Source organism: Protopterus annectens, chromosome 11.part0 (assembly GCF_019279795.1).
Source record: "Protopterus annectens isolate FY-2018-M chromosome 11.part0, PAN1.0, whole genome shotgun sequence".
NCBI lineage: Eukaryota > Metazoa > Chordata > Ceratodontiformes > Protopteridae > Protopterus > Protopterus annectens.
Window position 1 is genome coordinate 658,741,732 of NC_056745.1, and position 27,641 is coordinate 658,769,372.

General features: G+C 37.6%; 1 protein-coding gene across 1 annotated transcript in view; it reads right to left on the reverse strand.

Annotated features, from left to right (window-relative positions):
- The window catches only part of DNM1L (dynamin 1 like), a 1,168,830-nt gene that overhangs the window by 489,045 nt on the left and 652,144 nt on the right, over window positions 1-27,641 (reverse strand). Inside the window, exon 8 of the mRNA XM_044088102.1 lies at window positions 25,281-25,370. Coding sequence (XP_043944037.1) covers window positions 25,281-25,370 — 90 coding nt within the window. The remainder of the gene's footprint in view (window positions 1-25,280; window positions 25,371-27,641) is intronic.

Below are 27,641 nucleotides of genomic sequence, written 5' to 3' on the forward strand. Positions count from 1 at the left end.
ATTCTTACTAACTGTCAACATGGCATCGCCTCTCCTTCACAGACTTTATTAACAAGAATCTTAATAATAACATCCTGTCTTCATCTCTCTTTATTGACCTGTCCAAAAGCTTTGACGGTGGTCAACCTCTCTCCTCTTAAAAATTCTAATCTCTTTCCTTAGAAGCTAAGGCTATCCACTGGTTTAGTTCCTATCTCACTAACAGGAAACAGGCCGTCCTCTGGAATAAGGAACTCTCATCTCTTCTCCCAATCTCATCTATTCTTGGACCTCTTCTTTTCTCCCTCTTTATAAATGACCTACAAGTAGCTATTCCCCAGGCTACTTGTATACAATATGCTGATGACTCCACACTAATTTGCTCTGCTAAATCCATTTCGAACTTCAAACTAATACTCAAGCTGTATTTTCCAAAGTAGAAACTTGGTTCTTAAATCGTTGCCTGCTCCTAAAAAAAAAACAAACTCTTACTCTTTAAGCCTACCAGATCCCCAGCTTTAGATTTCACTATCTTATCTAACAATGGAACCATTATATCACCTGACCCTACTACCAAACTGCTAGGTGTCACAATTGACAACAATCTTACCTTTGACTGTCATATCAATAATACCATTAAATGTGTAAACAGGAAACTTGTCTCTCTCTATAGAATTAAGACTTTCTTAACCTCCCCAGCCAAAGCTACTCTTGCCCACTCTCATCTCATTTCCACTCTTCTCTATGCTTCTCCCATCTATACTAACCTCAAGAAAAACAATCTTTCCAAACTGTCTACTACCTACAATAACATAGCTAGATTTGTTACTGGGAAGCCTTTCAGAACTCATCACTGTCTGAATCTGCAGCAACTGAACTGGCTTGAACTGTCAAACATGTTACTTCTTTCCCAACTTACATTTGTCCAAAGAGCTTTCTACCAATCTCTTAACACACCTGTACTTTCTAACCTCTTAACCCCATATGCTAATCTGAACTCCATCTAGCAAACTGCTAGTTACCCTAACCAAATCTAATAACCTAGCTGGTGACTCCCTCTTCTCAAACTCCATAGGTAAACACTGGAATCAACTTCCTCTTACTTCCATTCCATCTACTATTCTGTTTAAACAAAACTCAGAACATACCTCAGAAGCCACTGGATGTGTCCCTGCTCTAATCCTGACTAAATGTTGATTCTATTCTGTTGTGCCTCCTCCATTCTCCTCCCACCCTACATACTTCTCTCATATATCTCTCCTCCTTATTGGCTATGACTCTTTTCCAGTAAACTTGTATCTCTTTTAACTCTACTCTCTCTCTATTGTTGTTTCTCTTTCCTCCTTGGTCTTCCACTTTCTCTACTTGCTGTTAAAATAAGCAATAATGTTCAATATGAGGTTATTTAGATTGTCCAGAAAGTTAAACTCCTTTCCTTTTAGTAACAATGTACATTTCTCTTTCCTTGGTCTTACATTTTTTTTTCTTGTTTTAAACTATGTAATAATATTCATTATGATGTCATTTAGATTGTCTAGAAATTTTTAAGTCCTATTCTTGTTTGGGTAACAATATTCATTGTCTAAGTCCTACCAGCCTGTAATCTGTTAATTGAGCTCATGATATATCTCTGATCTCGGCCTCTACTGAAAATGGAAATATATCCAGCTAGACTAGCCCGGTTAACAAATGTAAAATAAAATAAATAAATAAATAAATGTGTGATGTTTGTCTACCTGCTCTATATAAGACTATTACTCAGTCTGACCACAAGGAAAAAGAAAAAAAAGGAAGAAGGTTACATGGGCAGTACTAATGTCAGTTTTTTAGACATGTCTATAGATGCAGATGCCATTCGAGAAATTATTAAAACCAACTGGAGAATTTTAGAGGGCAACCCAGGCCTCATTAGGGCCACAGGAAATACTTCCAAGTTTGTTTATAAGAAAACTAAAAGCATTCCATCATTTGTAAGAAATACAAAAAGTTCTTATTTTCAGGTGTTAGAATTTGTCCCACCAGACTTAAAAGGACGTGACTTTAAAAAACAGAGTACAGGAAAGGGAAGCTGGCTAACAAAGTTAGTATCAAGGTCTAAATAAATGTGTTAATATTAAGTGCTTTTTAAAGAACAGATGGTTAAAAGTTTATAAATGAATGGTTTTGTACTTTTTTTGCACTTCTGTACTTTTTATTTTCACTGCGTATATGTGCATTATTATTTATGAAGTTTTTTAAAAGTTTGTCTGAATTGTTTAGCACTTAAAGCAGTTGTTGTGTCTTTTGGCTTTTCCCGGTTAGGGGTCACCACAGCGGAACTCCGGTCCGTTAATGATTGGCAGTAGATTTTGACGTGCCGACTTGCCAAGTCTGACACACAACCTTCAACGAAGGTACGCCCATTCACGCATGTCTCCACACAGAAGACGCTCTAGCTGAGAATCGAACCAGACAGTGTCTTACTATGAGGCGACAACACTACCGCAGCACCACCACCGCAGTCTTAGCACTTAAAGCAGTAATTAATGAATTTTGATAAAATAATGAATTTGGGCTTTTCATTGGTAAGTTTTTACATAAAAAGCACTTTAATTTTTGGTTGACTAGATTCTGATGAAGTCTTGTTGGATGAAAGTGGTATATTAAACTTTGAATGATAATTCTACTCCTGGGCTCCTGACTATGCTTTATTCTTTGTTTTTTGTTTCTATTTTTGCCAGATACCTGACCAATGAGGATTCCAGCACTTCTTGCATGGATTATGTATAATGAACTTCACTAATTGGATAAATAAGTAAAACATAATCAAGTCAGGTTTTTCACAGATTCTTAGACATTCCAAGGCAGAGTTAATCCATAGATCACAATCACTTTACTAATACTCATCATAATAGGGCTTCTCCTGCTTCAAGCCACTGAGGCTTGATTGAAACATGTTTGTTCCAACTTGGGGGCAAACAGGCATTAAGTGCCACATCAGCTCCCTGTATTCGATGAGAGTCTCTCAAGGGCCACCTTTTACATCTGGTGTCACAGTTTCAAATATACCAAAACAAAACTTATAAAAAACAGCACACTCCAACATGTGCTTGTAAATGTACTGTTACAGTTTTCTTGGATATATTATAGCAATGCTCGTAAATTATTTTATTGATAGGTCTTTCTGTTTTGCCTATATAAAAGGAACAGCAACTAGAGTAACTGGCCAAATATATCACTCCAAGGGTTGAACTATTACCTTTACTAAAGAAAATTTGCAATGTACAACACTTATCTAAAGTTATATATTCTTGTTCAATGATATAACAACACTGGTGACATGTCTCATATTTGTGGGTACCTTTTTTCTTATTGTTATAGAAATTCTTATTTTATTCAAAATCATTTTTAAATTATTCCCCGTTTTAAAATTGTAGCTAGGTTACTATTCCTTGTTGCTCAAGTTGGTTAAGGACCGTGTAATCTTCAAATACATGAAAGAGAACTGATTTAATTTGTAGTTTGAAACATCTGAAAAATATTGCATAGCTTTACGACTTTTAAATGTCTGTTGCAGGATACTGTGCAAGATATTTACACTGCAATCAAATGCTGTAAAGGTAGCTTACTTTCATCAATGACTGTAAAATGACAGCAAAATCTGTTAAATATATACATAAACGGGGTGTATATAAATACTGAAAACATTGGGGAGTGGGCATCATTGTCTTGAACCATTTGTAATACTAAATGTTACTATAAGGCATTCATTAATATAAAGTTGTGTAGCTGGAGTTTTATATAACACCTTAATATAGTTAATAAAATATTCTGGTAAACCAACTTTGGACATGGTACAAAACAGGAAATCATAATCCTCCACTGGATACCTTATAGGCACCGATGGTGAGAGAAAAGACGTTTTAGGTTTTGCTGTTTTCCTTGAAGATTTATAGAGTTTCAAGAGTTGCTATGTCTGTCTGATATGAGTGAAGAAGATCAGTAGCTAAAATACTGGCATATGTACATTAATAAAAGCAAGAGGTCTGCAATCTGCAGTATCAGAAAGACCTTAGCTTGTTTTTCAGATCAAGGTTAGCTTTTGACTGGCTACATTCTTATACGTTTACTACCTTAACTAGGATTTTAGAAAAAAATGCAAAAGAATTTCTTTTTAATTGACACACTGCTAATTGGACTTTAATGTAAATGGTTTTGCAAGAAGTTTTACATGATAAGGCTGCTTGTGTGGCAATGAACTATATCACTAACATTTAATTGATTATTGACGGTTGATATCATGGTTAATGTATTAACCTCACAGACACAAAGTAAAGGGTATGAGTCTCATCTTTGGAAGGGAAATTGGCTAGGCTCAAAATGGCCCACAAGGGCAACTAGCCAGTACTAAACTACAAACCTATTATTGTAAATGTCACTATCCAAAGCAAATAAAGCACTGACAATTTGCTTATCATAGTTAACTTTTTCCCTTTCAATGCTTGTTTCACAGCTATTTAGATGTTTATATTTCATTTTTTGTTGTATTTTTATTATGACAACAAGCTGTTTTTAAGGATTTTCTTTACCCATTCTTTATGGACACTAACATTTTACTCTCATACCATGACAACAGAGTGTTAAGCATTTTATTCAGTTCAGACTGCAAGTTTTTGATGTTTTGTTCTATTGAAGTGTTGTGTTATTAGCTGACTTTCACGATTTTTGATTTATTTCTTTACTTGTTTTATTCTTGAGTTTTTATACTATGTGGCTTACTTATAAATATGCCCCTTAATTCTGATTTGACAGATACTGTTGTACATTATGTTTAAAAGGAGGAGTCTCTAACTGGGTATAATACTCTGATACTGTAATTTGATATAAACTCTAATGTTGGAAGCCTCAGGTAACACAGGATTTCAGGTTCAATTACACCTTCATGACGATCTATTCTTTGCAAAGTATGAGAAATTTACTGAAAACATATTACATCCGTCAAAAAATAGGTGAGTTCAGTGTGCTTGTAATACTTCATGTAGAAAATTCTTTAAAATGAGGAAAAGAACTTTCTTCAACCAACTTTTTGTCCTGAGGAGAAAAAGTAAAATAAAGTGATTAGGGGATGTGTGAAGAATCCAATTGGGTTTATAAGGCTGCATTCTGTTTGAGTGTTGTTTATTACTTTAGACACATATACTGCTGCAAGGCTAGCCACTCTGTGGTGTGGATATTGGCTCTAGACATGCCACTCAGCCCTATGTGCTAAAATGGAAAAAGGGGGTCATAGATGGATAGATACTAAAATTATATGGCTTGGTATAAGAAGTACAAGTATTTTAGTACATCGATAACAGAATTCCAGTCTCCTCCAATAGTAAAGTACTCTTCTTTAACTGGATAAAAAAATCAGTTAACTAACAGTTAAATTGAAACATGTTTCAGTTAGAAAATCTAATCAACCAGATCATGCAACATGTATGTTTTGTAGGAATACAGAGCTGTCCAGCTTGATTTCTAAATAAACAATATGGCAAAATATTCCCTGTATATCAGCATGAGAAGTCTGTTATGCATGCCTTAAGATATTTTTTTTTAATTAATACTGTTACACCTAACTTGTTTTTGAAACTATCTGCGACTACAATATTACTGATCCATTCATATTTATATTCACTGCTTTGCTTTAATATGTGTTTTGTGAAAAGATGTCATTTTTGAGCCACTAATTTAGAAAATAGTTGAAAAAAAGTTTTCTTTTATACAGGACTTGTATACCATTCAGATTCCACAAGCAAATAATCCACTTCTTAAGTTATCTTTATCACTGCAGCAAGAGACACTATGATATCAAGTGAGGAGAGAGAGGATATATGTTGCAATAAAATTACCATCTCACCTTTCATCTTGGCAAGTACTAATAACATTTCTAAAATAAAATACTCCCATTTCAAAGCATGAAAAACACTCTCTTTATCCTTCCTATTGGTTTATTCCCATGCCACATTATCTGACAACAGCTGTGGTAGAGAATTTGTCAAGGATACTAATATAACATAGTAATATATTAACAATATGAATGCACGGGCTATCTTAATTGCAGCAAACATATCTAATAACACACAAAACTAAGCAGAAAACAATTCACTAATTTCAGTAACACTTCTAGCCACATATAGACACTACAATGCAGCTCAGGTAATGCGTTTGCATAAGATATTTCTGTCACCCCCATGACTTCACATTGCTTAATATGAACTTAAGTTCCTTTCTAAATAAATGGTTCTAAAAAAATCATCTATATGTTAGCAGTAGCAATGAACCAACATATTTAAAGAAACAAATCTCTTAACTGAATCACAACTGACTGTTTGGCTATTAAGAATATTTATTTTGAAACTGGTGGAAATTCATTCAATTTAGCTGCCTTGAAAATGTGGTCTATAAAGTTTCATTGATTTGGTAGAAGGAAGTAAATCTGCCCAAATCAAATTATTGGCATAATTGTAGTTTCTGTTTGCTTAACCCCTTCCCTCAGACTTTGATAACAAAAGGATTCATTAACAATTCATTTTCCACCTTCACATAGTTTCACAGTAAGAACAAGTACAGTTGTATCAATGTTCAAAACTGATGGTTCACACTTTGCTTGATTAATACCAAGCACATTGACTTCTTATACATATGAACAAGTTGGCTTCCTACTTTGGAAGTGTACTTGGTATTGTCCAGTGCTGTTAAACTCCTACATGCAATAGAAGTGGAATGGGAAATCCTACCAGGAGTATCTGGAGAATCACCTTCATTCTCATATTAGTAAAATAATTCATGATCAAGCCGATTTATTTATTAACTGTATGCTGGGCTTTGTATATAATGTACATAGTTTTGGGTTTGTTATAATTGTTCTTTTTCATATTAAGGTTCATATTACTGTTATTGTTAAAAATTTAATAAAATGCAGATAAAAAAATTAAAAAGTTTAAAATAACTGAAACTCAGCCACAAGTCAGATGAGTGGTTACTGAGCATGCTCAAAGGTGTAATTTTATTTTTTTAAACTCAGCTATGTTTGATACAATGTAGCCATCCTAAAAAGTAATATAAATCAAAGTGAAACTGCACCCTAGTTAAGGAGATAATAGCATCTGTAACTTGAGATGAGTTTAGAAACCATGCATCTTGCTGAATTAGGGTCTGGAACTTCATGTCCTTACATAGGGGGCATAATTATAATAAAAAAAATCCACCTATACATTCATTTATATTAAACAAATAAATGCATTTAAAGTACCATTAGCACACAACTCCCAACACAAAACACATTAGTTAAACCTAGACCTAAACAATGGCAAGCCTACACTTCAGAAAATACTAAGAAAGTTTAACAACTGTAAAGTTATTTGCTGCATAGACACTATAAAGTCATTTACTGCCAAGATATATTCAGTATTACCATTCCCCCTGTTCTTGTTACATATAATTGTGGAGAAAAAGCAGTTAATAATTAAGTCACAGCTCTTTCAAATATGATGTCTTAGACATTTGTTAAAGATTAGAAAACTTGAAGTAGACATTACTCCAATTTAATCAGACAGTATTTTTAGGTAAACAGTACCTAAATGAACTGTTAACAACTTAAATGGTGCCTAACAGTCTACAGTAAAGAAAATGGAAAGCTCAGCAGCCATCTTATTTTAATTTCTTACAGTTTCTAGATATTGTACTTGTACCATTAAACATAAACCTTAGTGAAATTATTAATACTATTACAATTTTTATAAACCTCACAAGCCCATTTTTCCTTAGTCAATCACTCCTCTCTTATACTCCACCTATAGCCCTGATGCCACCTCCTAATTCCAAAGTTACCTGAGTATGAATACTTGAATAGCCAGTGATAAGTGGGGGTATCTGCACTTTTTTCAAATAATACAGCATTTAAATTGATTTATTTATGTAGCATTGAATACTATCTAGCTGGAAGTTGTGGCTCTGTTTTTTCAGTTAATGTTTGTTAGAATTCTTGAATAGCCAGTGATAAGTGGGGGTAGTTTACTTAATTGTTATTCGGTTTCTGCCTTATATAAGTGGTACATGTTGGATTATTTTCTGCTTAAACTCTGAGCTTTGGCCAGCTAAGACCTACATGAAATCAAATCAACTGGAAGTATAAGTGAATTTAAGTAAATCTTTATCTGCACTTTATCAAATAATACAGCATTTAAATTGGTGTATTTGTGTTGCATTGAATACTATCTAGCTGGATGTTGTGGCACTGTTTTTTTCAGTTAATGCTTGTTAGAATTATTGAATAGCCAGTGATAAGTGGGGGTAGTTTACTTCATTGTTATTCAGTTTCTGCCTTATATAAGTGGTACATTTTGGATTATTTTCTGCTTAAACTCTGAGCTTTGGCCAGCTAAGACCTACATGGAATCAAATAAACTGGATGTATAAGTGAATTGAAGTAAATCTTTATCTGCACTTTTTTCAAATAATACAGCTTTTAAATTGATTTATTTGTGTTGCATTGAATACTATCTAGCTGGAAGTTGTGGCTCTGTTTTTTCAGTGTTTTGGTGTTAATCTTGGTGGCTTTGAAACTGCCCGCCCCTCTTGTAAATTTACGTTTGGATACTCCACCTGGGCCCATCTCATTTGCTCACTCAAAAAAAAAATAATTGCACTTTTTTCATCTGCTTTTACTGTATTTGTGTTTCTTCCTACTTTATTTTGCTTTTGCGTCATATTAAAAGTACTTAATTGTATTTATTACTGCTCGGTGTAACTATCATTCTAAGCCTTTTGGTTTAAGCACATGGGCTTCAGACCAGTTGTTTTACATTAAGAAGGTTTGTGGTCTGCACTATTGTGCCAGGACAGGCAGCTTACATCCTTCTAAGTTGGGAACTGCTGATTGAAGGCTCAGTGTCTGTTATTCTAAAAGTGTATTAGTTCTGGTTTAAGTACTTGGGCTCCAGACCAGTTGTTTTATATTAAGAAGGTTTGTGGTCTGCACTGTTGTGGCAGGACAGGTAGCTTGCATCCTTCTAAGTTGGGAACTGCTGATTGAAGGCTCAGTGTCTGTTATTCTAAAAGTGTAATAGTTCTGGTTTAAGCACTTGGGTTTCAGGCCAGTTATTTTACATTAAGAAGGTTTGTGGGTCTGCACTCTTGTGGGAGGAGAGGCTGGACTCTGCCCTTCTGAGCTGGGAATTTCTGGTTAAAGGCTTATAGTGCCTGCATATTTGAACTGTTTCTTACTGAAATTGGTGTGCCTTGTTTGCTGTAGCATAGACTAGATCCAGGCCTGCTGAATCTAGCTTTGTTTGTATAACTTGAGCACAAATCCAGGCCTTCTTTTTTGGAGAAGGTTCCCCTGCACCCCAGTGGCAGGAGTGTGCAGTTAGAACTTGTCTGACTGAAGACTACAGGAACAGGGCTCAGTTTTGAGATTTTTTTACTGGTTAATTGGGTAATATGTTTAAAAGCCTTTTCTGATTGCTTGTAGTCATCTAAAGCTGTTTTGGGTGTATCTGTTACTGTTTGTAGTCATTTAAAGCTGTTTTAAGTGCATTTTTACTGTTTTTGCCTTATATTTTCAAAAACAAATTTCCTTGTTTCCCACCTTTCTAAGCTAGTATAGTCCAGTTTTCAGGCTAGTGCTGAATTCAGGGCTGTGTTACAATTTTCTGAGTTGCCCATACCTTACTTGGATAGAGGGAGGTTTCTCTGTTCACCTGTGAGAGAGGGAGCTTTGAACAGCCATCTGTCCCTGGAGGAGTGGTTCCAGCCCAGAAGTTAGTAGTTTATAGGCCATTTTGGGCTAATTTCTATCTCTTTGATTTCCCTGCTGTAAAAACCATGTTTGCACGATTCTGCACATCTGGGCAGCGCCGGTTAGCTAGGGCTAAATTTATTCCGGCTCCACCAAGTCTCCTCTTCAGTTTTTCCCTTGAAAGTAGTCTAACTCTCAACCTAAGCACTTAAAAAGCATCCTACAGTCCAGCACTTGCACAGACCTAATAGCAAGTACTAATACACCCCGACACTTGATTGCCCAGCAGGGCAAGGCTCATTATTCACCCCTCACCAACTGAACGACTAAGCAGCTCACCCTACTATTCAGGCATGACCAAAGGGCAATTTCAGGTATACTCTCCAGTCCAGCTGGTGAACCTGGGCATCCTGAGGCAATGTTCCCACTGCCTCATTTACACAGACAACCCTCTCCTCCTACCACAAAACATTAACATATGCTAGAGATGCAATTATATAGCTAAACTGGAGGCTAAGCTCTCTCCACCCAAAACTGGAACAGGCAGTCATGAGGAGAAGGTTAACACTTACACCACACCTCTAGCCACACACAGACATATTAAACCAGCACTGGCAAAAAGTACACATAAATACAAGAACTCATACTCGGAGGCTCTAAATAAAAACCTGCAAAAGCATCACAGACCTCCAAAGCAGACACCCAAAAAACCTGCACCTCCCGTCACAAACCAGACAACACATAAAACACAAAGTCAGTGTGCCGCACAATCACAGCCCTTAAGGCGAAATAACATACCTAACACATTAGTAATAGGCGACTCTATAGTCAGGCACACTGACATCCCACTCACTAGGCTGGACAAGGAGAAGGTTACTGTTAGCTGTCTGTCGGGAGCCAGAATCCACCACATAACACAAGCACTCAGGTCACTCCAGAACAAGTACAAATATGACTCTGTCATTGTTCATGTTGGTGTGAATAACCTGAGACGTACCACCCTGGACTACATGAAAAGAGACATGGAAGAGCTCTCTGATCATGCAGCCCAGGTGGGTATGACCCTGACCCTGAGTAGCATCCTGCCCTCGCCAAGAATGATACCATAGTATAAAGAAAAAAATATCAATTTCAACAATTGGCTAAGCTTCTGGTATCATTCAAAAGGGATCCAGTGTCTGTCAGCCTAGGATGACATGCTCAACAGGCCTTGTTGCTTCGCAAGAGATGGCTTGCACCTGTCACTCCTAGGCTTTCGAATACTGGCCAAGGCTCTTGCTGCCCCCATAGTGCCTTTTTTAGACGAGGCTCAAAAGTCAAACCCACCACCGTAACAGCAAAAATAAAAAATTAGGCTTACGCTACTCAACGCCAGGAGTTTAAATCTCAAAATGCACTCGCTCGAAGCTCTCCTCAGTATAGAGAAAGTCGACATCTGTGAAGTAAATGAAACCTGGTTCAAGGCTCCACAGAGCAGCCCAGCACTACCAGGCTGCAACTCATACCACACATTTCGGCCACAGAACATGGATCGAAACACAAAAGGAGGGGGTGTATCCATAGTCATCAAGGATACCGACACCTCCAGGTTAGTGGCGCAGCATGATACCTCTAAGATCATCCATGTGCAACTAACATCAGGCAAATCTGCAATGCAACTTGAGGCCTGCTACAGATCACCCTCCATGACCCAGGACCACCACTCCGCCATTCTGGAGACACTGGAAAACATGAAGGTCCTACCGAACACCCTGATATTGGGCGATTTCAATTACCCTACCGTTAACTGGGAAAACTACTCAAGTACAAACTCCTAGGTCCAGCGCTTCCTGGAATTTATCAACTCAAATGCCCATGATCAGCTGGTAAACTCCCCTACCAGAGGTGAAAATATATTGACCTGGTCATCACCAACATGGGCGACAGGTGTTCCACAACAGAGGTCAACCCGTCACTGGTTAGATCAGACCATAAACTAATCACTCTGGATGTCCACACCACACCACCACCTCCAACCAAGGAAACCAGAGTGAAAAACTTTTCTATAGCAAACTTCACCTTACTTAAGACAGAGGTGGCAAGTTTCACAGCCCCCACGCTAAAGCATAACAGTGTCCAAGATGCAGGAACCTTTACCAATGCACTCTATGAGCACCTACAAGGATCCGTGGATCATGCCATCCTAGCAAAACCAAGACTCACTTCCCTAAGAGAAGGAAACCAGTCAGCTGGACCCCTGCCATAAACAGGCTATACAATAGGAGGAGGAAACTAGTTCAGAAAAAAGCAAATCCCAAGAAGGAAACACATCCTTGATCAGTATCAGTAAGAAACTAAGGTCCCTCATAAAATCCTCCAAGGCTAACTTCGAAAGAAAAATAGCCAAGGATTTGAAAGATAACCACAAAGCCTTCTTTAGCTATGTCAAGTAAGTGGCAACTCACAGATATGCTCTGAGTTAGTGCAAAATAGCACAAAATATACTGAACCCACTGATATTGCCAACATCCTGGCAGATAGATTCAGTGCAAACTTCACCCTTCTCTCACCACCAAAAGGGCCCACAACAATACCGGAAAAGTGTAGTGTCCCGGAAATCACAGACGCATAAAAAGCCAAACGCACAGCGTCAATGGGGCCAGATGGTGTCCCAGGCAGCGTCTTGCACGAACTACAGAATGAACTAACCTCCCATCTAAACACACTGTTCAACCTCAGCCTCTCCACAGGCTACGTGCCCATAGAATGGTGCACAGCAACGGTTATTCCTCTCAACAAAGGAGGGGCCACAACTGACCCTGGTAACTATCACCATGGAACTCATTAACAAAGACATTGGGAACCTCCAAACACTTGAACCGACCCAGTTTGGCTTTGTTAAGGGGAGATCATGCCTACTAAACCCGTTTGACGTCTTCGAGACAGTCACCAAGGCCATAGATGAGGGGAAGGTAGTTCACACAGCCTACCTTGCCCTCACCAAGGCTTTTGACACCATTCCCAACTCGGGAATTATAGAAAAAAATCACCAGCCTGAACATAAACCCCTACGTCACGAGATGGGTTGCCAACTGGCTTACAGACAGAACTCACACGGTAAGAATAGCAGGCTCCAGGTCCGACTCTAAACCAGTCACAAGTGGTGTCCCACAAGCCTCGGTCTTGGGACCCCTACTGTTTGGCATATACTTCTCAGAAGTACAGGCAAATACAGATATACTTCTCAGAAGTACAGGCAAACACAGGAGGACTATGGCTAACCAAGTTTGCCGATGACTGCAAACTGGGAGCCATAATTGACTCTCCGGCTGACATGGGCATTCTCCAAAAAAGCCTTACTGAGACGGACACCTAGTGTCAAAGTCATGGTCTCAAGCTAAATGCCAAAAAATGCATAGTCATCCCGTTTGGGAAAAACAAAACACCCATGAATTACCACATAGGTGGCAGCCCCCTTAATACAGAAGAGGTAATAAGAGATCTGGGGACCCAGGTAGATAGTAATCTCTCCTTTGACAATCATATTGCCAAAGTAGTAAGGAAATCCTATGTAGCCCATCTAATTACTAAAGGGTTCGCATCTAGAAATAAAGAAGTTATAGTGCTCCTCTACTCATCACTCATCAGACCCATCATTGAGCACAATGCCCCGTTTGGGATGTACCTCACAAGACACTTCCAACAGCTGGAAAGTCCACAAAAGTACCTCACCAAGAGGATTACTGGTCTCAAACATATGTCCTATGCAGCCCGACTGGAAAAACTCCAGCTGTACTCAGTGGCATATCGCTTACTCAGGGGTGACCTCTGCCTGACTTACAAAGCCATGTCCAATTCAGAATTGATGGACATGCTCCACCTAAAGAAATCCAAGTCACTGTGAGCCACTCGCTCTAGTGAGCTAAACCTCACCACAACAATAAATAGAACATGCTGGAGGGATAGATTCCTGTCACAGAGACTCCCCATGCTTTGGAACAAAATTCCTAACTACATTAGGCAGAGCCGCTCACTAACACTCTTCAACAGAAACCTTGACGAGTGGATGAGTAACAGAGAATACACCCCTGGGATCACTTCATTGGCTCTTCTTGACAGAGGCTCAGTTAATTAATCAATGGGGCGGCGAAAGCTGACACACTCTGGCTAGGCTTATAAATGCCCTTGGGCAGATAGCTTAGTACCTACCTATTAACCTATGAGTGACCACTATTTCCCAGTTAACCATAGCTCACTCACCTCTCCACTACTCAAAGGTGTAGCTCAAGGAACTATTCTTGCCCCTGTTATCTTCCTTATGTACAACAAACTTCCACTGGATTTTTCTCATCTTCTTCTCCTTTTCTATGCAGATGACATGGTCCTCTGCTGCTCCAACCACTCCTTAACTAACAGCAACATCTATAACCTGACAAAGCGCACCAGTGAGTAGAATATTGCAAAACAACAGCATCACACTAAACCCATCCAAAACCAAATGTTTTTTGTCACCAAACAGTAGCTGAGCAGATCCATGAAAACTTTAACAGTTTGCAATCACAACCATCCCTTAGAGTAAGTCTCTTGGAGGCATCTTGGCTTCTGGTTAGACCCCTCACTTAACTTCAACCTGTATCTTGAAAACCCACTAAAAAAAATCAACCCCCTATTTTTCTGGACACAAAAAATTCCCCTTCTTAATTATACTCCACTAAGTCAGCAATAGGAAAAGGAATAATTCTGCCTTAACTTGATTTCAGCCTCCCTCTCATATCAGCAGCATCTACTAAAATATCCATCACTATTTAAATACCTGAAAATAAGATATGTAAATTTATCACACACTCCTCCAGAAATTAATATCACTGTATAACTGAAAAAAAAGCAAACTGGCTTCCAGTTAGACAGCTGACCTGCTTTTAGGCTCATAACTGTTCAACCTCCCACATGAACACTCTCTCTCCCCCCTTTAACTTAAACGCAATAAGATAACCACCCACACTTACCACCTAAGAAACTTTAAACACTCAGGCCCTAAAACACAATTTCCCCTCCCAAGCTACATACTGTATCTCCGATTATGCATTCTCAGTCCCAAACTTTGGTACTGAAATTAAAGACTCGATTTTTTTATTCCAAGTTCTGTTCTCTATAAAATCTCATTTAGTCAAGCAACCAAAATGTACCTGCTACCCATCCGGTCACATCAAATAAGTCAAACATAACTTTACTCTAAACTAACTACTCCACTACTATGCTTTCTCCTTTTCACATCTCTAATTTATTTTACTCTAACTTTAACTAATGTTTTGCAAACTTTTGTACCTATTGTATTAACAAATTTTTATCTACTTTATATTCTTAGCCATAATTCTACCACTGTACTTTTTTTTGTTATGGTACTCTTGTTTACTTTGTCTGGTCAGTCACGTGACCCCATGCTGAGACTGAAATTTGTCATAACTGATTAATGCTGTATTTCAGTAAACAAACTCAAATAAATACATACAAATAACACACGTGCACATATATAGACATACAGACAGACAAACACACACATGCATTTATAACCTTTATCAACCACTATCACCTCTCTGAGCAGTAAAGATTATATATAAACTGAAATGAAAGTAGAAATGTAACATCCATGTACTGTACGTCATATAATATTAAATACAGAACAAAGTCCAGCATTCAGTTTACAATGCTCCTTAAGTATCTTGATATAACCTTCTAATTAGTGCAATAGAAATGGCAAGTAAACCAGTCTTACCTATCATATCCTACAGACACTCCCAGTTAAACGTCTGTTTGACATCCATTCCAGTTAGGAGAAGTAAGGCATAGTGTGAAGCCATCCTTCAACCACAACTAATATCCTGCACACAGCTTATCATCATAAGTAGCTTTCAAGATGGTAGCAAAAGTTACCTTACCCCAAAGTATTAAACAAAATAAGAGGGTTCTCATAAATTCTGTCAGTAATGATGCAGTTTACTATAGTTTAATACGTTGATATGTCTAAAATATGCTACCAGATTCCTAACAGCCTAAGTTTCAACAGTAGTCAAAGTATAGCTTACAACCATATCAGAGGGGTGAGAACTGAAAATTGAAGATGGGAATAAAGACTGGGTCACTTCATACACTATTTATAAAATGCATCAACTGTGTCATGTATCCCCTGGGGCCTACTCTGTTTTAATACAGAATGTGTTCACCTCATCCTGAGGCAGAGGTAAGGCCAGTTACTGTTTATACACAAGTCCAGTTCCACATGCTCAGCTGTTGCAGTATACTTATATAAAAACAATCAAACCTCTCGAATTTCAAAGGGTACTTCAAAGGATACACCACTAAAGGATCCAATAAAAATCTTTTCTTTTTTTGTAACAAGAAACATCTTTACTGAATTATCGTATATGACGTACGCAATCATTAATTTATATAAATGAAAACAAACCATATTGACATATTTTCAGTTGCAAACATTATGCATCACATATAATTTTATATACATTCAGTGTCAGTCAAACATTATATAGCTTATTCTATTCCTGCCTTCCCTTAAACCTTATTCCGCCTGTAAAACATTATTGTGCAATTATTCTTCTCACAATTCATACTTTTTCTATGTAATGTGCTCCTATGATTTTTCTAAGGATCCCACATACAGTTCTTGACTCTCAGTTATTATATTCACTACCTCTAGTACTGTTGGTTTAGACTCTGATTTCTATTTTTTAGTAACTGCTTTTTTGGCAGCCATCAGTAGACTAAACAAGGCCTTACTATATCTAAGCAATTCCAATTCTGTATCACAGATCAAAAAATAATTTCTTTAGTTACACCAATTTGCTTACCCAGTATTTCTAACACAGTAGTCTGCAGGGAATTATTAAGTCTGCTAATTCATTACACGCCCATAAAATATGTTCCCAATTACTTCTTTTATCCCTATCACAACTTCAACATCTGCAATTTACCTGAGAAAAAATTCTTAAGAGCCTGCTTGGGGTATAAAAATGCCTAGGCAAACACTTCCAAGCAAAAATCCTACACACTCCAGACTTTTGTTCCTCATCTGGGAGCCATACAAATATCCTCCCATTGTTTCTTTGTGAATTGCTTATCCAATCTCTCCTCCCAATCCTTTCTAACCTCCTCTGACTGATTTCTATAGTTATTGTGCAATATTTTGTACACTCTATCAATTATCCCTTTTTAACAGCAGTTTCTGTTCTAGATTCTACTAAAAACTAACAGTGCTGGTCTTTCACTTAGGACCCCTCTATTCCTTTCTCTTTGACTATACTCTGATAGCGAACCTTGATAGGGAAGGCAAGGTCAAGACTGCAGTCCAAATGTATTTTTACCCTCTTCCCATTCTATTATCTTTCCATCTCTAATTATTTGTTCCCAATACCTTGGCTCCTTTGCCAGTTTTCTCCAGTAAATTCCAGTCCCCTCTTGCCTATTCTCTGTACCCCTAATTGCAGTCACCCATACTGGCAGAATCTCCTCTTTCACTTCCCATGTTGGCTACTGTATGACTATAATATTCTGCATGGTTATTGTTATTCTCCTTAAGGATCTGCATCCCAAATTCTAGTCTTTCCTTATTTCTTGAGCTCCCCCTTCCCAGTTTCATCATCACCCCTTTCCACTTTGAATTACAGCTTTCTGCTTGTGCTATGTATAGGAGTCTTAACTATGTAGCTCTGAAATACCTCTTCAAATTGGGTAATCCTACACCACCTTGTTCTATTGGAAGGATCAACTTATCCTACTTGACTCTTGCCCTTTCCCCCTCACAGATAAAATCCTTCAACTCTATTAATTGCTATCCACAATTTCTCACTGGTTGAAAAAATATGCCTGATCTGTATATAAAAATAAAGAGATTAACAACATTTTCACTGCTAGTATCTTGCCTTCCATATATATAAAATAGAGCTTCCAATTACTCAGTTTTTCTATTATCTTTCATTTAGTCTCTTTCCACATATCTTTAGCTGCCATAACATAATCTCTTTTATCATGTACGCCTAACTACTTCATTTTATTATGTCCCCATAAATATGGGTATTGCTGAACCAATTTCTGTGTGGGTACATAGTTTACAGCTATTGCTTTTATTTAATCTTCAACAATTTTGTTTCCTGAAAAGACTTAAAATTGTCTCAGAATGTTCCACAACATTGAAATGTCCTTTTCTGGTTTTATCAGGTACAAATAATATAATCTGCAAGTAAAGCAAACTTTTCCTGATTACCATACCAATCATATCCTTGAATTTCTGGTTGCCATATTTTCTTTGCCAATGGTTCTAAATATAATGCAAACAAAAAGGAAAGAGAACACCCCTACCTGGTTCCTCTGTTCAAACAGAAGTTATCAGAGATGGACCCAACACTAACTTTTGCTTCTGGTTCCTCATATATCCTCCTAATTAACCTTATTATTTTGTCAAGGAATGCAAATGCTTCCATTGACCTACTCATAAAATCCCAGCTTACTCTGTTGAATGCTTTCTCTGCATCAAGCCTCACCAACAACAGTGGTGTGTTCTTACATTCTGCTTCCCACTAGATCATCATTGCTCTTTCATTTATTTAATTAATTACTTATTGACATTGGATTACCAGGAAAGTTTGACTGATTAGAAGCCGGCTTTCAGCAGAGGCCTGGAGAGAAAAGCTAGAAGTTATTACAAAACATTTTAAGAACAATAATTTTATAGCCTTCAAAAATAAAACAAAAACATCTGGAGTTTAAATAACTCCAACAAATTAGGCCTAACATAAAAACATTGGTTAAGAATCAATACAAGTTTTATGACAACCATTTAATATTTATAGAAATTTTAGACAGTCTGTAGACAAATTAAAGGTAAATTAGTCTAATACAATCAGGAACTGCTCATCAACCTCTAACCTAGGCATATTTAATTGTTCCATACACATTTCCATTTGTACTTTTTCCTGATTTCACATTTCTCTGCTTTATACAGATATTCATAAAATTTCTGAAATATTTGTAATACCTCTACAGAATCTCTGGTTATTTTCCTTGTTATAGGCTCCCTAAGCATGGCAACAACCCTTTCTACTTTCTGTTGCCTGAGCTATTGTGTTGAAAGATCTTATGCTCCAGAGTGGCCATAAAAAAGTTACTTGGCAATCTTTCAAAAGTATGCATATTATTAAAGTAGTCCCTTATGTTCTCTTTAGCATTCTTCTGTTGCGCCTCTTCTTGTTCTGTGAGATTGCCATACTGCAATATTGCAATACTTTAACAGTTGTTGGTCCCTCTAAATATTTGTGTTACTTCTTAACCATACTTCTTTTTCTTTCAAACTACACTTTCATTCTGTCCCTCTTCCTATCTACATTTTTAGAAGAAAGTTCTACCTTCCCCAATAACTCCTGAATATTTTTCTTTCCTTAAATTCCTCTCAGTTTAACACATGGGTGGGGAAGCGCCAGTGTCTCAATTTTATTTCATTACCCTGCATTTTTACTGTAGTTATTACTGGCAAGTGATATGAAATAGTTATTGGATAAGTATCAAATGTTTCAATTAAATGCACATGTTCCTGTGAAATATAATTTCTCTCCTGTCTAGCCCAGTTACTGTACCTTGGGGAATAATATGTAAATTCTCTCTGAGTTCCTACTACTGAATTCACATTTTCTATACCAAATATTTTCATAATTGTTTTTCAAAAATCTACCCTTCTGTTATATTTTCCCTTTGAGGCCACCCAGATACATCCTCACTGTTGCAAATCAAATTACAGTCCCTACCTATAAGTAATATTCTCTGCTGAAAGCTGATTAGTTCTCGCATCATTTTTTTAAGCTCCAATGTAGCAGTTTTAGGCAGAATATAAATGCATGCCAGTATAATCCTCCTCCTTTGCCAATAGCCCCTTACTACTACATATCAACCATTATTATTTTTTTTGTCTTCTATCATTATTGGAGCTCCTCTAGCAATTAATATAAGTACTCCCCTTTTTTTGTTTGTCCAACGTGTCCCAATGAATAACCATCCTTAAATACTATTTTATCAAATCCAGATGCTCACTTATTTCCAAATGTGTCTCCTGACGCACAGCTACTTGTATCCTGCATTTTTCAATACAGGTTACTACTCTTTTTTTTTTTTTTTTTGCATATACACCTGTGAGACCATTCACATTCAAAGATAACATGGAAAGTGTTGCCTGTTGCCATTGTGGTAAAAAGCTATTATTCCTACCAGCTATGTATAACAGCTTTTTTAAATATCTAGTTTCAGCTTTTATGTTAGGTTGCTCTTTAATACAGTTGTTTCTTGTCATATCCATTTGGACCTATATCACATCTTATGACTTTTTGTTTTAACGAAAACCCTCAAAAAAAAAACACACACTCAGAACACCCCATAACCTATTACCTTAATAGAGACACACAAAGCCATGTACATCTTCAAATAATGAGGTTTAATCCTCATAATAGAACTGTCCCAGACTGACAACTACACTCACACGCTTGAAATGACCCCAAAATGAAGGTTATCCATGCTAAGATGCATGGTACATACTGTGCTTCTATTTAAACTCAGTATTTTCTGTTTTTGTCTTATCTTTATTCCTCTCCCAAATGTAGATGATAACCTGAATACTTTCAGAAAACATTATCTTTTGACCACTGAAAGAAAAAAAGTATTCTGTTTTTACTACTCTTGTCTCCATAGAAACATGAGAAGCAAATACAGTTGCCTTCAGCTACAAGCTTCTCATGTTGCACTGTGATCATTTATTTGCTAAAGGAAAACTTTTCATTAAATTTAATGTTCTTTTATTTACTTGCTTCCACTTAAAACGTGTTCTTAGATCAAGCAAACAGCCTTAATCCAGTTATTCCCCTATGCAAATGTAAGAAACAACATATAAATTTTACTAATATCATGCTCTTTTCTCTAAGCTTTCTTCTCTTTTTATATTGTGTCTACACTTCTTAAAATTGAACAGGAAGAAAGAAAGAAAAAGCCACATGTTTACTTTAGTATCACTACCACATACAAAAATAGCTGAAGAATCTTTACTGTATAACATGCAATATATGTCATGTTTTATACAAAAAAATACCTTTAAAATCAAACACTGTTTTACTTACAGTTACCTCTTTTCTTCATGTTTCCCTCCAGTCTCTTAGATCACTTCCAACATACTCCTGGTTCTTATAGTCAACTTCTGCTCTTTTTTCTGTCTCTCAAGCATTTTCCTTTGGAACATGGGAAAAGGATTAACTGGCATAGTCTCTCTATGAGCTTCTTTATCAGAAGAACAAGAAGCAGTATCCCCTTCTGTATGATAGCTCACTTTTTGTTGGACAAACTTTTGTATTTTTTCCTTAGCATGTTCTGTATCAAAAAATAACTAACACTCTGAAGAATCTTGCACCTGCCTCTCAACACTCCCTGATTGCTGGAATATATTTACTCCTTTTCTGTCTGGTATAAATTTTCTCTCACATTCTCTAAATTTCTTCTTTGCTGGCATGCAGGCAGTTCACTACTAGACAACAAATTCACTAGCTCTCTTTTCAGAGTTTGTGTTTTCACACCGGGAGAGCTGAAATTAAGTGGCTACTCAGTGTGCAGCCATCTAGAAAGTTCCAATAAAACTGTTGCTGACTACTCTGTAATCTAGATGCTACTCTTCACACTACCTTATGGCTGGCAATCTTCACTTCAGCTTGTCTGACTACTCATACAGTGACTGTTCCTTACTTCTCTTACTTATCTGTCTTGTACTTAAGGAATATCTCCTATTTTATCCATATTGTATGATCTTTCAGTTTGTCTTTTAATTCCAGATCATATAATGAAGAATGCAGGGTATGCAAAGCTAGGCCTGGATAGTTATTCCAAGTGTCTTAACAATGCATTGGAAATGTGTGATGGTTACAACCATGCTTGATTTACCCTTCTCCAATACTGGCAAGGAAGCTGAAACAGAAATCTTCTAGGCTGCAGAATACGTTGTGAATATGATGAAAAAAAATTCCTGGGTTTCATTTGTCCTTTCACATCTAGAATTGCAATTTTGTCCCAGCTCAGCATCACACACTGGAAAAGCCTGGCGAGAGAGGAAGGCAGGGAGTGGCAGATACTAACCTGGCCATTCTAGGTGGACCAAGTGGTAGTTCCGATTGACTGACTGCCACCATGCAACAGGACACTTTAAAGTCGCATAAAACAACCACATTCCAGGGACTTGGACTAGGCTCTACCAAGCCAGTAACAGTACCTCTCATCAGTGTGCTAATGTATGGAGGGGGAACTTCAGGCCACAAGAGAGGTGATATGGCAGGCAATCACATTACTAAAGATGGTGATGTTAGTCCTAATCAGACTTGTCCCCCCAAACAGCCTTCACAGAAAATGAAGCAAGACACAGAGTGAGGTTGTTGTGTAGTTCCCTGATATGAGTCAAATTAGGGTCCTGAATCACAGATGGTTTTGATATGGCACTGAAGATGTAACTTCTTGGATGATGGTGAAAGAAGGACAGAATTCAGCTGCCTGGGGTATGACCCCCTAGGACACCAGCATCTGAGAATGAATGCACAAATCACACGGGGAGGGGCAGGTTGATGGTTGGCAGGTACAGAAAAAATTATTTGAATGGGAATCCCTATTTAGCAATCTTACCCTATATGTCATGATTTGGTGCAATTCTTTTCCTTATTTCACCTCTTAGCAAAGTTATTTATTTAACTCTACAAGAACAAGACCTGACTGAAATAATCTAAATTGAACTTGTTTCCTCCACAAACTTCCCTATTCCTACCACTACAAAAGGCCTTATTGCTATGTAGAAATCATAAGGTCTATCCTCTCCTAAGTCCATCAATCTCATACTATGACTGCTCAAGTTCCACATTTAATTTATTGTATGTAGCTTTATAAAATGATCCTGTTTTTGTTCATTGTGTTTAGATTCCACTCTTCCACAGGATCCTGGCCTCTTACAATATTCCTTCCTGCATACTACTTTACCTGTCACCGGACAGGGCTATTCAGGGAAGACTGCCTTTTCAAACTATCTACAATACCCCTATAAAGGGGTAAAAATAATGTAAATGATGTTTAAAACCCAGTCGCATATCAATTCACCAAGTAACTTTCCTCAAAGGATAGGGAACAGCACCTTACAGCGTCACTCTGATCATCTATTACAAAGAGCTGCTGAAGGCTGCAAATAGAAAAGTAACAAATCAGTCTGTTTTCTACCGAGAGCAATAGTTCAAACAGCAATTTGTACCTTGCAACATTAAATTATGTTAAAAATGCATTATGACTAAAGAGATTGCATAAATCTCCTTTTATGTTTATGCAATGACATGCAAATTTAATGTAGCTTTAAAGTCAGTAAGCACTACAAAAAGCGTATACACAAATACAATTTTTCGCTCAGTTGGCATTGTTCCCCCATAGTTTAAGCACATTATAAAAATGTCTCCTCATTCTCATCCTCTTTAGTACGCAGTTTCAGGTCTGTAACTATTTTATGATCTTTAACTACAGCATTTGAGAAAATTCTATATGATCAAATATTTGACTAAATAAACAAGTATGAATTCCTAACAGCTAGCTAGCATGGTTATAAATCATGTCATAATACACTCAATGATAAATTACAGATACATGTATTTAGACCACTGTAAAGAACTAATAACCAACTTGGTTAACAAATCCATATTTTTTAGTAATTCACTTATTTAACTTTTGTTAACTGGAATTGATAACTGAATCAGGAGGACCATTTTCAGACTTGGTGCAGGAAATACAAAGTATTTATAGTAAATTTAAAATAAATATATAGAGCAGTTAAATACAGCACAGAAGAAAAGTACAAACTCAGTATCCAGCTGAAATATCTTTTGCTGAGACTATAAAGTAGTTATCACTTCCACTGGCCAGCTCCTTATCAGCTACTTTAAGGCCCTTAACAAAGGGTGTCCAATCCTACTGTATAATATTACTATCAATACAAATTTTAGTTTGACCAAGAGCAAGGCTATGGGGAGTGGCCTACAAAGTGTCATGCAAATATGCAAGTACTCTCAGAACTTAAATATCTCTAGCCAGATCAGCCACAATGAAAGGTTTAAATATATTTAATAATAAATACTAACAGAACAAGAAAATACTGAGTATATATATTTACAGTGACAGCAGAGTTCAAATTCACAGGAAATGTTTAAAACAATATTGCAGGACAGTCTCAAATAAATAAAATAAAACATCTAAATTAAGCTTTGCTATATTCCTGCCTATATCTAAGAGAATTAATATAAGCTAGAAACTTACTCAGAGCAAGGCAGATGTGTGGTGAATGGATCTTGTCAGGTCTAAGGCAGAATACAGGATGCAGAGTCTCTCTCAGAGTTCTTAAATTAATATCTCAAATATTACTGCTGGGATAGCTTGCAGAATGACATCATTTCTTATCATGTGACTCAATCCCAGGTAAAACTCCCACGCTGAAAGCTAGCAGTATTTAGCATCTACCTGTGAAAATACATAGACAACAGCTTTTCCTCAGATCTATGCAGCTGTTGGAAGTCATAAAACACTTCCACCCCTCAAGCCTAGTAATTACTTCTCCTTCATGACAACACAGAGAGCTCCTTAGTATACTGATCCTGTCTCTTGCTGTCAAAGTAATCTAATTTCAGCTATTTTTCTGAAGTTTTGCTGGAATTAAGTTACCCCTGTATTCCAGTTTGCACTGTTAACATATATACATTTAAAGAGTTGCAATAGTGTATGCACATTTACGTTCTCTTCCAGCTGGGCACACTGAGGATACATCTTTAAGCTCAGTATTTTAAATAATACCTTTTCAACACACACTTCTGCACAAACAAGTTTGATATACACATAACATACAGGCCTAATACAGTTGTAACACAAGCATCTTACATGAAGCATGTTGACATTCACAAATGACACATAATTATTTACAAAATTCCAACTAGCTGGGCTGGCAGTATCTCCTTTCATGACAGAGGCTTGCAGAGCTGAGTGTTTTTTTTTCTTTAAGGTTCTGGAAATAATAGAAAGACTATACTTAAGTTGTGGTAGGAGAACCCCAATCCCAATGGATAGTCTACCTTCAGCTGAAAGAAAGTGTGATACTGTCTGACCCACAAAAATAAAGAATTTACTTTAGAGTTAGTGCTAGCTAGATGCTGAGGTATCCAAAGTATTGTGAACTTAAATAAGTAAGTACATAAATATTTAAAAGAAACAAAGAAATAACAGACATTTGTATCAGTGTTGCTCCTGGTAAAATATAAGATTTGCATAAAAGTTCAGTCTGTCTTTAATTTTACATCTGACCATGTAACTTTATTCAAGAACATATCTTATGTTTTCAAGGATTATGACGCAGTGGACCTCCTCTACAGCCTTTCAATCAAATCAGACAGATCTACATTTTAGAACAACAGGACCTCGTGTACTGTCAAGCAGTAAACCATCAATGTAGGCCACAGCTTACCATTTCATTGGTGACTGGCAACCTTTTTCGTAGCAAAGATGTCACAACTTCTACGATGGCATCATGAAGCTTTGGAAACCGTAACAACTCCTAAAGAGACACACAGAGATAACTTTTGAGATTGCAGAAATACTCACAAACTTTCGTACGACTCGTACACATATCAACAAGAAATAACAGATGGCAAAAAAAAGAAGTTATGTATTTACCCTAACGTTTCATCTGAGTTGTTGCTTTTCATTTGTCTTCAACCTATGGGATTCAGATCCAGCATGGATCCGACTCAGCCGTATACTCCAGCATCGGAGCAGAAATTCAAGCTCATCCCCTACCCATAATGCCCTGCTCTCCCTCCTCCTCTCAGATCGAGTTTGCTGCAGAACAGCACCAACCCCTCACAGCAGAAGTAACTGAATCCATGACCAAAAATGGCATCTGTACACACAGACTCAGCTCAAGTCAAGAAGAAGCCTGTGCCTGCATCTGTCCAGTTCACTACACAGCCAAAAGGGCAAGGAGGGACGGCTGAAGACAAATGAAAAGCAACAACTCAGATAGAACATTATAAGTACATACCTTCTTTATCTGAAGTTGTTGTCTTTCATTTGGTCTTCAACCTATGGTACAGAGTCCCTAGCTACAATAACCATGGGAGGCCCTCATGGAAGGATGTTCCAGAAAACAGCTGAGACAAAAGAAGCCCTGCTCCAGGAGAGAATATCCACTTTGTAATGGGAGATAAAACTATGGGAAGAAGATCAGGTAGCAGCTGAGCAGATATCATCAATAGGAACACTAGCCCAAAACGCTGCAGAAGTAGATTCTGAGCTGGTAGAATGCACCCGGACGGGACCTGGCACAGACAAACCTTTGGAGCAATAGGCCATGGAAATACAACTAAAAATCCAATGAGAGTGACCTTAGAAATAGGTTTTCCCAAATGTGGCTTAGAAAAAGACACAAAGTTGATTCGACTGTCAAAAACTTTTGGTTCTATGAAAATAAAATCACAGCTGCCTGTGAACACCAAATAAATGTAATTTGTATTCTCCTTTGTTCTGGTAATTCAGAAAGAAAACTGGCAAATTAATCACCTGGTTAATATTAGATTCAGAGGCCACCATTGTTAAGAAAGATGGGTTAGTAAGAAGAGTCACTCAGTCTTTATGGAAGAGAAAATGTAGGACTTGATATCTCCTACAGTTCAGAGACCCTCTTGGCCAAGGTAATAGCCACCAAGAAGGCTGTCTTCCACCATAAGAATTGTAAATCAACAGTGGCAGCTGGTTCGAATGGCGGATAAATCATGGCCTGTAAAACCAGAGGTAGATCCCAAAGAGGCGTGGAGTCCTTGATAGGAGGCCAAACAAGAAAAGTACCCTTCAAAAAAGCCTTGCAAAGCTTACAAGAATCCAAGGATGCCGAATTCTCACCCACATGGAAATTTGAAATTGCTGCCAATTGAAATTTAATTGTAGAAAAACTAGTGCCATTGTGAAAAATATGAGCTAGAAATTCCAAAATGGCAGGGAGTGTGGCTGTAAACGGATCCAGATTATGCTGAGAAGCTCAGACAGAAATGTTTACACTTGCTGGAATAGATCTTCCTAGTAAAAGCCTTATGAGCTGCAATCAAGACCTTTTTGATAAGCAAAGAAAGCCCGGGAGTCCTGGCCATCATGGAAAATGGAGCAGCCAAGCGGTGAGCTTCAGGCTAAGACCAGGTGAGGAACCCCTGATGGGTGTGTCAGAAGATCCGGAACCAAATCCAGAGTCCAGGAAGGACACACTAGATGAGACCGCAGTGGGGAACCAATCTGGACAATGCCAGAATAGGGCAATGAGGATGACTTTGCTCTTCAACCGTTGTGCTTTCTGAATAAACTTCAGGATCAGAGGAAGAGAAGGATAAGCATAAAGAAGACTGGAGGGCCAAGCATGGACCAGTGTGTCTTTGGGAGAATCCCTCAGAAGGGGGATCAGAGTGAAATACTCACTGCACTTCACATTGGAAGGAGAGCTGAAGAGATCGCAGCAAGGATGGCCCCATTTTTGGAAGACCATATCTGCTACTGAAAGATTCTGAGGCCACTCGTAAGGCATCAAAATAGTTCTGCTGAGCCTGTCCGTTAGGATGTTGGACTTCCCCGGAATATGCATTGCCTCCAGAAACCAGTTGAAAGAGCTTGCCTGCTCCCACAAACTCCTGGCCTCGCGACAAAGGGGATAAGATCCTGGTCCCCCCTGTTTGTTGATGTATCAGACTACTGACATGTTGTCTGTCTGGATGGCAGTAGTACCGGTAGGAAGAAAGGGCTGAAGGACTAAAGGAACCTTGATGATTGGATGGGAGAAAGGAAA